The sequence below is a fragment of the Panicum virgatum genome, chromosome 3N (genome assembly GCF_016808335.1).
Source record: "Panicum virgatum strain AP13 chromosome 3N, P.virgatum_v5, whole genome shotgun sequence".
Taxonomy (NCBI): domain Eukaryota; kingdom Viridiplantae; phylum Streptophyta; class Magnoliopsida; order Poales; family Poaceae; genus Panicum; species Panicum virgatum.
The window spans coordinates 63,359,056-63,371,187 of NC_053147.1; the positions used below are offsets into that span (position 1 = coordinate 63,359,056).

At 40.5% G+C, this 12,132-nt stretch overlaps 1 protein-coding gene across 1 annotated transcript; it reads right to left on the minus strand.

Annotated features, from left to right (window-relative positions):
* Positions 1-390: 390 nt before the first annotated feature.
* Positions 391-11,879, minus strand: LOC120667999 (RNA-binding protein Nova-2-like). Its single transcript, XM_039947966.1, has 3 exons — positions 11,496-11,879; positions 1,008-1,064; positions 391-597 (listed from the first exon to the last, which is right to left on the minus strand). Exons 1-3 carry the CDS (start codon positions 11,877-11,879, stop codon positions 391-393), a joined length of 648 nt encoding a protein of 215 aa, XP_039803900.1.
* Between the last annotated feature and the right edge of the window lie 253 nt (positions 11,880-12,132).

Here is a 12,132-nt window from a genome sequence, read left to right on the forward strand (position 1 = left end):
AGTCTTTTGAAGATGATGCTGAGTTCTAGGCGTACGCAACCCCCAGTCGATTGCCTGTGAAGTTTGAAGCCTTTGTTTCCAGGATAAGCTGTATAACTCTGATAATCTTTTAATTGTTGTTTTTACGTGATTCTGTTACTGATTATTCACTTATGATGTCTCTGTATGTATGAAACTTGATCATGGCATACATATAGCTATGCATTCGGTTTTGTCCTTAAAATCGAGTGTGACACCAGTGGTGTTAACGTGCAAGATTTTCTTAACGATGCGATGTCTCTCCTCATGTTGCCTCTTGAGCTCATCATAATGTCTTGCTGTTCTCTCTAGCACTTCCTCTGTTGCTTTAGTCTTCTTCTTTAATTCTTCCAGTTGTTCATGGAGAACAATTTAACCTTGTTTTTCAGCATCAAGTTCTCGACGTAGTGCCTCTTCACGAGCTGATAGAGACTTCGAGGAAGGAGTGGGTATACTAGCATTCTTCAAGAACGTGTTATTGGAGCTGTTCTGCAATGGGACCTTGGAAACAACATCAGTACTAGGCAATGGTGGCTGCCCATCAGCAACAACTTCTGCCCACATAATTTCCATTGACAGCTAGAAAATGCAAAAATGAACTATTAGAGAAACTGAGAACAAATGTAGATTGGAAAACTGATAGTAAATAGTGTTAATGTAATACAACTTCGAAAGATAGGGGCGGCCATGAATGTTCAAACTATATGATGCGGCATGTACAAAGAGTGATGGATAAAGGACAAAAGAATTGATTAATGGTTTAAGAATCATGTAAGTCTTCCTGGTACTGACTTGTTGAGCATGGTAACCAAAAGAAACTAAAAGTACAAACTTCAATCAAATTGGCTAAATCTTGGAAGAGCAATGCAAATAAGCATGTACAGGGACTTACAACTGCTTCTCTAGCTGCATCACTCATACCCTTCTAGTGACTGGTATGGTAGATCTTGAAGGCTTCCACGACATCGATTTCTTCATAGCTTCATCACTTGCTCCTGGGGTTCCTCCTCATTGACTTTAGTGGCATTTATAGAGTTGTCCTTGTTCTGGTCAGACAAACAACAAAAACATGATAAGAAAGCAGGAGTAACTGATAATTGGACTTGCTTCGAGAGACATCCGAGGTGTCTATGTGTACTCATTTAGGGAAGTAGAAGAATGGAAATATTACATCGCAAGAGTGTTGACACTTACATATTAATGCAGCTGCGCAATGTAGCAGCGAGATCTTGTTGCTTGAGCCACTTGAATCTAGCACGATTTCACTTGTTCTAGTCTGAAACTCCCTGCAAGAGACGTAAGTTTTGGTCTCCCTCATAAGTACATGAAAGCACACTAAGAGAAAATACCTTCTTCTGTGCAGATGACACATGTCAACAAGTTCGGACCACTATGTATCATTTATATAGGGGACATGAGAGGTTGTGGTGATCTTATTAGCAAGGACACCAACTAAGTGTCCATGCCTCAACCTATACCGGTTTTGCCGTATGGTTGTCTTGAATTCACTGGCACAAGCATCTATCATTGACTTGTGCCTTGTGTCGACTGCTAACCTCCCCTGGTGCTCAGAAATGAAATTTAAATTACAGAAGTGGCGTATAAAAAGAGTTGAATGTGAAACAATTAGAACATAGGCACTCAAAGATAGCCCTCCCATGAAGCCATCAAAATGGTCAGTCTGTTCCTTGTATTGTTTCCAATGGGTCAAGATAGGAGGAACTTGAGACCTAACAATAACACCAGCCTCTGATGCAAACTTGGCAGCTTGCACCGGTTCGTGCGGCCTTAGGTTCCCCTCAGCAACAGAGATGGGCATCCTTCTCCCCATAGCTTTGGTCATCTGGTCAAGCAAAACTCCCCTAGTTGTTGGCCTCGCCTTTCTCCGACCACCTCTTTGTGGAGGTACTGTAGTGACTTCATTCAAATTCCAATTATTCATCAAATTTAAAACCATAAGCGCTAAAAGACTTGAGGGAAACATAACAACCTATTGATACTATTTTTTGGCACATGTCAATCTGTAGACCAAGCGACTGATGGAGAATGGGCCAGCACTAGATCATGAAAAAGAATGGAAGTTATTGGGCTTTTTGGGCCAAATTGTGTCGCAGCCGATGGAGTTAAGGAAAGAGCTGGCGGGGCTATGTCAACAAGTTATATATTAGATTTTGTGTTATTTAAGTTAGGCAAGTTTGTTTCATGATTCGCAAGTTGTAATCTCGTCGTATCGGCACATGGGTCTAGGTTTAGGCTATAAATAGCTGACCTCCGGCATCTGTAAACTTTGATCAACCACACCCAAACACAAAACTTTACATTCATCGCATCGACTTTTCAGTATGGCGGCTTTGCCCTAGTTGCAGTAGCTTTTCCTCTTTACGAGTTCTTCTTAGCAGGCACGTTCATCGTTAAGGAGCTTGCACCACTTTGTAGATGTTTTTTGCTCTCCAAACTATGAATCTTTCTATGTCAACTATCTTTCCTTCTTGTAGATGAGGTTTTAGGTATGGAATATCTTCCGGTGGTATTTCAACATACATGGCATTGCTCTGTAAAAGAAATGATTAGTGTTATAAAATGATATTAACATTACTGAAAGAAGTAGAATAGTGAACTAATAAAATTGAAACATACGTTTTTGTCTACGATGACCAAGTCTTGATGTTTGATTTGTCCATCCTTGTTATAGAATTCCCACACCCTTGATATGCATACACGTATGTTCCAATTCAGTCCATGAGGATTTAACTCTGTGAGCATATTAGTCGCCATCTGCAAGAAAAATGTTAGATAATGTTTCTGGTTACATTGCATCTTAATGAATTGAGTTAATTCTAAAAATAGCCTAATTTGATTGGTGCTTAACTGTTGCAAGGACGCTTTCGCTTGTTGAGTTGTTGCTGACTAATGCTATCAGTAAGGAGTAGATCGGAATTTCACAGACTCATTGATCCGTCCTCTGAAAAGTAAGGATTAATGAAAGTGATCGGGTGCTCTAGCCTAAGAGGGGGAGGGGGTGAATTAGGCACTCTAAAAACTTAGACCTATGGCTCCAACTAGTTTGCACAAAACTTAAACTAATTCAAACTATCTAGATGTGCAACTAGGTTGTTTCTAGTGTGAAACCCCTATCCCAAAAGAGTTATGCACCCTATAGCCTTTCCTAACAAAAAACTATTCTATGAAAGTAAAGGCACAAAGGTTGCAAGTATTAAATGCGGAAGCTTAAAGAGCGGGATAGGAGATAACAAACTCTTGACGCGGGTGTTTATCCCGTGGTTCGGTTAGTCACAAAGGCACACCTACATCCACGTTGTTGTAGCACTCACTAAGAGTATTGCTACTCGGCCACCAAGCCTTTTCCGTGAACACAATCACGGTCACCTTGGCCCCGGGTTCCACTAAGGAGCTTCTCCACAAAGGATGGGGGTCTCCACGTCCCCCCGCACAAAGATGTCGTCGCCGCTCCACACCAAGTTGGAGGGTCGATGATGTTGCCGGTGAGCTTCGCAGCTCCAAGGAGGCCGGCGCACCAAGCTCTTGTTTTGGTTCACTAGAGAACCACAGCACAAAGGCTCAAGGCCTTGCAATCACACTCACTAAGAGCTAACCTTTACACAACACTCTCAAAGTGTGCTAAGGGCTAAGGATATGATATTGATGCTCTTGTATGGCTTGGAGATGTTCTTGGGTGTGTGTGGGATGTCCAGCAACTCCAGCAATCTTCAAATGGCCGGGGTGAGGCGTATATATAGGCCACCAAGTCTTGTAGCCGTTGTTCCAACGGTCAGCAGAAAATCTGTGTATCATCGGATGAACCGATGCCTCTGTCTGGGGTAGCGTCGGTTCATCCGGTCACTATAATACCCGAAGTAGCCGTTGAACTCCTGACAGCTGACACAGTGACCACCGGTTGAACCGATGCTTTCCCGTCGGTTAAACTGGTCACTCACAGCATTCCCCTCTTCTGCTGACGTCATTACACCGATGGTAAGCACCGATGCTTCACCGGTTCAACCGGTGCTGAAGACTTGGCTCTTGCGTGACTTGCATCGTCTCTGGAACACAATACGCCCAATGCACCGATACCCCTTTTTGAACCATCGGTTCATCCGGTGCTTATAAGCTGACTTGGCTTCGATTTCCTTCTGCACCAAAATACCATGGCGTCAGTTCTTCCGACAACCATCGGATGCACCGATGCTCATGCGTCGGTTCTTCCGGTGCTACTGACCGAAGAGCTTTCAGGGCGCTGCCTTGAGACCCGCGAGGGGCGGCACCCCCTCGACCCCCGTCCACTAACCGGGTAGCGGAACCCTCGTAGGGGCGGCCCTTCGGGCCTTGCTACGCCTATCTTCTCTTTCTCTTTGTCATCACTTGAACCTAAAAGCCTGAGAATGGTCATCTTAACAATCATATTAGTCCAAGTGTTGTGTTGTCATTCGATCACCAAAATCACTCGAAATGACATAAATGGTGCCATGTTCGTTTCAATTAAGGAATCACAAGTTATTGTGCATTTCTTCCTATAAGTCTCTTTGGGACTGGAACTTAATTTGCATTATTTACATTTTAGATGAATGTATGGTCCAGGTGGGCTCCTTCATGTTGCTCTCTAGGAACAATTGTTCATCTAGTGTTTCCAGAACTTGAATATATGTAAGAGAAATAGGAAGAAACAAAGACACAGGTACATACATGATGAGTTTGGGCATGGAAGGGCAACAACAGTGGATCAAGATGGCATTGAGCACGGATGGGTAGACGGCAAGGAGGTTGTCAAGTAGATTCGCAAAATGGTAATAGAACTTAGATATGTAAAATGAAAAGCAATTAAAACTTACCATTCAGATTCAGTTGAGCATGCTTTCCTGAGTTGGTAAGATGCTGAGTTTGCTTTGCTGGAACAAAATGACCCTTCATCTACTGGGTACCTATATATAGTATGAGATTGCTTTGTCAGAACAAAATGACCTTTCGTCTACTTGGTATTATTTATAGTATGTAAGTTTACATCACGGCTGTTAACGCCGTTTCGTCTTTCATCCGTTTGAATTCTCATCGGCTGGCTCGAGTTTTCACGAGCTATAAGTGTAGCGCATGGTGGAGTCTTGTTATTTATGATACATGGTAACATTCTGCGATGGCGGACTCGGCGAGGCATCGATGAGCAAGCATCGGGCGGTGGCGGGAGAGAAGGACCAGAGACAGCAATGCCTCGTTGGATCGGTGATCACGCGAGTCCCAAAACGAGGTGAGCGCTTGTGGCTTTCCCTGACCTGGCGACGACACATCTTTCCGATTCAGCATAGCAGGCAGGAACCCAAGGCCTGCAGCCCGGAAACAAATAGTGATAGGCGACTATATGGGCCTAGACGCTCCAGGCCCGCGCACGGCAGAGTACCTGCGGGTGAGGCCTCGGCCGCTGTAGATGTCGGGTGGAGGGATGCATTCTTAGGGGAGTTGAGCTTGGTGTGGATGCTTAGAAGCGGAGCTTGGCGTGACTGAAATTCTAACTGCAGATGCTACTGAATCATGTCATTTTATTTTTTTATGGCCTCTGTTTTTCTTTTCTCAATCGTCAATTTCTGGTTGCTTTGAGCTCTAGGTTGGCCAGGCGACCAGCAGGCACAGGCGGTCCGCGAGTAACAGCGCAAAGCTTGAGCGTGGGGGTGAGAGAGCAAGCAAACAATCGAGCCAATGACAGTAAGCCAGCAAGATCTAGAAATTCTCAACATTTTGTGAAAATTGTTGTTGCTATTTGTGAATGCTTGTGAGTTGTATCAGATGTACTATACATTAGTACGATTCTTATTCAAATAAATTTGTTAGATGTAATAGAATATTTCATGACATACAATATTTCGAGTTTGATTTCCACAAGTTCCATCTTCATTTTCTATTAGTATTTTAAGGCCAGATTTGGATGTTACTCTTGAAATTGCTACATATAATTGACCATGTGTGAATACAGGTCTTTTAAGATATATATACCTACATTAGTTAATGTTTGTCCTTGACTTTTATTTATAGTCATGGCATAGCACACTTTTACTGGAAATTGTCTTCTATTTAATATAAATGGCCATTTACATCCTCTTGTTGTAAGATTTATACGTGGAATGTAAACTTTTCTCCAATTTGGAACCTGTTATTATAATAGCTTCAATAATATTATCAGCTAAATTTGTTACAATTAATCGTGTACCATTACAGAGTCAAATGCTTTTGATTTAAATTTCGTAGTAATATGATTGGCACGCTGATTTTAAGAACTAATCTATGTTGTGGAAAATTATTAGCAGCTAGAGTGTTTGGGTATTCAACAGGATAAAGAATATCTGCATCCTTGCATGTATCTAAACACTTTGAAATAGAATCAGCACTTTGATATTCTTTACCTTCTTGTGGCACAAGAGTTAGTATATGAGTATTAATATCATCTACTATCTCATTAGTTGGAGCTAAAATTGCTCAATCTTTTGAATATTCTGGATTGAAATAGTTTTCTTAAATTATGGATAAATACAATTTATTAAAGCTGAAATTTTTGGCCCATCAGTATAAATTAGTAATTCATGTGGTATTTCTATCCATGCAGGCTCACTATCTCCATCACGTTTATTTGTTGGTAGGAGTCCTTCACCTAATTGTAATAACAATTGATAAAATGATTGGAGGTCATTATAAGATGTACTACATTTATTGTTGGTATTTTTTAAACGCATGTTTTCTGTTAACTTCAATACATGTACAAATTTCCATAGATATGATTTTATTACTGATGGTGGTACTACGTATGCGACTTCCCGCACATTATGACTCCATGCAGGAAGTCTACTATGGAGGAGCTAAGAGTATGTACAAACCGTTCACACGTACATTTTCCTAATTATACTAACGCGATGAAATTAATATATCAGTCCTTTCTTTTCAAAAAGATAGATGTGTCGAATCGCAGATGAAGTTTACTCTACCGATCGGATTAACACCGTGTGCGAGCAGCTCGCCGGATTCATTTTGAGGGAGATCATAGATCCAAGAGGCGCCACGATGGTCACATCCACAGAGGATTCCCATCGACGTCCTGAAAAGCCCAACAGTGAAACCTTATAAACATGACTTGTACATTTGTAAATATTTCTAAATGTGATGTCCTGTTGTTTGTATATTTGTAAATATATTAGTGTAGCCAACTAGCTTAACTATATGCTTGCGTTTGACTTTTAGTTAGTTTCAAATATTCTATGAACTCGAACACGACCAATGGACCCATAGTACTGTAGACCTCTGGTACGCTTAGCACTTATAAAAGAATAACAGTAATAAATAAAAAAAACAAAACTGGATTTGGTTAAAATAGAGAAAACTCATTGGTACCGCCGTACCGGTTGGAAAGACCAACCGGTACCAAAGGGGCTGCCAGCTTGCGTCAGCGTGGCAGCCTCTGTGGTACCGGTTGGTCTTTCCAACCAGTACCAATGAGTTCCTAAGGCACCGGGTGAAAAACCCGGTGCCTTAGTGCGAGGCCAGTGGTCTCGGTTTGGGGGAACCGGTTGGAAAACCGGTTCCTAAGGCTCTTTCCATCCGGTTCCCATGGCCCATTTTCTAGTAGTGTCAATTATTTCTGTTCTTGTTTCATTTTCTATTACTGGTAGAACTGTCGTAAATCTCCTCCCAATACTACAACTTTTCCTCCAAATGGGATTTCTTTTGCTTGAGAGTTTATTTGAACTATAATATTATGTAGTGATCTATCTAATGCTTCAAAACATCATCTATTTGTCACCAATGCTCCATCCCATATTATAAGAGAGTCTCAATGATTAGTTCTGCAAGTTTACTTCCACCTTTAATGTCACATACTGAAGTTTCTTTTATATCTAATGGGATTTTAAATCGTGAATGCGTTGTTCTGCCATTTGGTAATAATAAAGGTGCTACGCCATAAGATGCCACTAGTAATACAATCTTTCTACGTGCTCTTAGGTATGAAACAATTGCATTCCATAGATAAGTTTTTCCTGTGCCACCATATCCTGATATGAAATAGAATCCACCTATATTATCGAAAACATTTTCTATAATTATGTGAAAGGCATTTCTTTGTTCAGAATTTAGGAACGCATATAATGTGTTTGCTTGTTCCTCTAGTTTATCAATGTCATAGCTTAATTCTTCTTCAATTAAGCGATTCATAAAATAATTTTTATACTCTTTGCTTTTTCGAGGGAAGTTAAAGTTATGTAATTGTACTCCATTTCTAGGGAAAATGTATTCCAAATCATCTAGCAATAAATCCAGTAATTCAGTTTTTGGTAGAGTACGATTTATTGGGTGCAATTGTTTTTGTGCTGCGTATTTAAAATCATCTGCCATGTAGTGTCAATTATTTTCAAAAAATCTCTTTCATTTTGTATTCCACAATACAATACCATAGTTACAAGTAAATGTCTTAATTGTGATGATGATGCCCATGTTGCAGACTCTCTAAACGTCTAGTATCATTCCTCATCATTATTTAGTAATCCACGAGTCATGCATGCTTCTTTAAATGTGCTATATAAGATTCCATTATACGTTCTTAATTATATCTTTATAGTTTTTTGCACCTTTTACAACCGTTAATAACATTCATAAGTAGAATTGTTCTCCTTCAGCTCGATTCACATAATATAGACGGCCTATTTTTTCTCCATGTTTTCTATCATTCCATTGTCTACTTTTTTATCCCATGTTCATTTTGAAGGAAATTCACAATATGTTAATCCATGATCTGTTTCATATTTTTGGTTTGCTGTAAACCATTCTGTTAACATTGTTTTTCGAAGATCAGGATTTTCTATAAGTTTCTTCAACTTTGCATTACTTTTAAAGGGTATTATATTCATGAATGGCAAGTGAACCGGTAGTCATTCTACTGCAGGTGTGTGATGATGAATGTCATAACCGAATAGTCTCCAAAGTGCATCTTGTTCACATATATATCTACAATCAAGATATTCCTTTATTTCATCAATTGGGTTATTATTCTCATTCTGTTTTTTATTTCAAAAAATATTGTTGCTTGATCAGGTCCTTTGTTAACATATTTGCATAAGTATTTCAAGATTGTGCTCTTACTGCAATATTCAACATTTATGTGTGCTTGGTATTTTTTAGAAAAAAAATAAATTATGAGGTACAACACATCTGTTGTATAATTTGTGGTTATTTCTACATATGTATATTTTTGTATTATGCCTTTTCTATAGTGTGAAACCCTTTTCTTCAAATATCGTTTCTTCTTGGAAGTCTTTTGGATTGTATTTTGAGCATTTACCTTTTTTCATACATGGACAATTTGGATCTTTTTCGCCACAAGGACCATGCATCATGTGCTCTGCAATTAGTATGTATCATAATGGATCAATATTTGGGTCAGGTATCTCAGCTGAAATAAAATGATCTATCATTTCAATATTCATATCAGATCCATTAGTATTGGCTAGCCAGACTAATATATGTACATGTGGTAGGCCTCTTTTCTGAAATTCTATAGAATATAATATTGCATTTATAGGACCAAAAACTACACCAGAATGTATATCTTGTAGCAATTCTTGTAGTTTCATACGAAAAATGCATACCATTATATCTAGTCTATCATTAGGCTGTTGACATTCAGATAATACTTGAGTAATTTCTGGCCATTTAGGATTACATGTAAAGGTTATACTTTGGTGGACCATATACTCTGCAGATTGCAATACCATCACGATAGTTTTGAATCATATATCTTCTGCATCCTGTATGGCTAGATGGTAATAATGTTTTTTTTGCCAATTTGATCACCATGCAGGATTCCTTTTTCTACAGTATCTGCTATACCTCGTAGATATTCCACTCTTAGTTTGTCCTGATTTTTGGCTATATATTGTAGTCAACCTTCATCCTCACATGCACGAGCGTCAACAATTATTTGTTTTGATAATCGTCCACAACAAAGATATGGATTTGGTTGGTTTTTCCTATAGTGTATTTTGTATTTAAAATAATCATGCATTCTTACCCTATTTCTTTTTTGATTAGTTTTTTTATTGTCGTCATAATAGAAAATGCCTAATCGGTACCCTCTACCATAGGGAAATAGTAATGGATATTGCAAAGCCATAAATGAAGGATGTAAAATTGATATCTTATGTAAACCTTGATCTTTACTACATACTATGATATCTTGTTTATAATTTTCCAGTGATACATCACCGACTATTAACAGGGCTAATTCATCAATATTTGGCATTTCAAATTATACCGGATCATTTTTATCTGCACTAATTATACGCATACTAACATCAATGTCATTATGTTTCTTTAACAAATCCCGTGCAAAACAAAAAAATTTCACCAATGGATTATATTGGTTAAGCATGTCCATTAGACCTTTTACTATATCTAGATCAATATCTGATGTTTCACTTTCTTGATTTTGCAAAGCATGTATTCTGTTTGAAATTTCATTTTCAGTATCAAATATGTACAATTCAGTGAATCTAGGGTTATCATTAGGTTTAGGCGGTAGTGATCCTATACGATGATGTATTTGTCTGTTAATGCGAAAAACATAAGGTCCATCTACTTGATTTATAGATTTATCTATATTTGCCCACATAGATGCAAAAGCAAACAAGCTATTGTATTGTCTTATTTTCTGAAGAAAATGTTTAGATCGACTATCACCATTGTAATTAAGCAAATTTGCAAGAAACTCAGGAGGATTTTTAAATGGAGGAATGCGAATTTTTCCTTCTTTACAGCATAGGTATAAGTAATAGTTCCATGATTAGGTTTAGTTCTTTCATTATACTTGAATACTGCTCCACAATATTGACATTCATGATTAGCTACTCCATAGTATGATCTCTCATGGTATGATTCTTTCAGGTGTTGTATATGTTCTGGAGAGAAATATAAGTTATCAGTTGGGATTGATAAGTATGCTGTTTTTTTGTATGTTTAGATTATGTCTCTTCATCCGTTTAATTGTACTTTCTTCTATTGTAAAGTTTTGATTAACATCAACTATTTTATGATTTTTAGTTCTTGCCATATTTTTTGCTAATAAGAGATGAAAAATCATTAGTATGTTTAAGGGTAGTAGCTAGATTGATAAAGAACACATAACAAAAAATGAATGGTCAGATAGGAAATACTCAAGCATCATACACAGAAGTTAGATTATTGATGTATAATCAAATTGATTGTACTGTTTGGAAACAGAAGTTAGTCCAAAACCTTAACTGTTTTGTATTTTCTTTTGTTTATTTTGGATTTGAGGTAGCAGACCAGGACTCGTTGACCACTCTTTTGTAAGGTAAGGAAACACAAGTTGTGTTGGTGTGTATGGTTTTGGCCCATCTAGAGGCCCATGTAAAGGCTACTATATTACCCACCCTCTAGGATTTAGAGGAATACAAGGAAATTAATCCCCAAACATAGTATCTAGTCTTCTCTTCCATCTCCCTCCCTCCCTCTAGCCGCCACCGTCGGCCCCACTCGACGCCGGCGCCACCGCCCCTCTCCTCCTTCCCTCCCGTCTCCTCTTCAGCCGGTCGCCCTTCCTCCTCTGCGCCGCGGGCCTGGCCTGCTGCTCCCTGGCCGCCCGCCGCCGCCCTCGCCGCCGTCGCGCCGCTCGACGACCCGCCCCACCCACCACCGGCCCTCGACGCGCGGGATCCGGCCGCCATGGGCGCGGATCCGCCAACCCCGGGCACGGGGGGCGCGGGCACGGCGAGCGCCGCCGCCTCCGCCGACCCATCCGTCCTGGGCACGGACGGCGAGGGCGCGGGGGGCGCCGTCACCGTGGCCGCCGCCGCCATGGGTGCTCGCGCGGCCGCGGGGGATGCCGCCGCCGCCGCAGGCATGGGCGCGGAGGGCGCAGCCACCAACGCCGCCACCGCCGCTTCCATGGCGCGGGCTGGGTATGCACCCATGGACGCGCCGTTCGCCGCTGCCGCTTTCCGCGGGACGCCGTCCCACATCGCCGGAGCTGCTCCGGCCTACGCTGCTCTCGCCGCGGCCCGTCTTCACCGCCAAGTCTGAGGCTGCGGCGGCACAGAAGCGGGTCCGCGC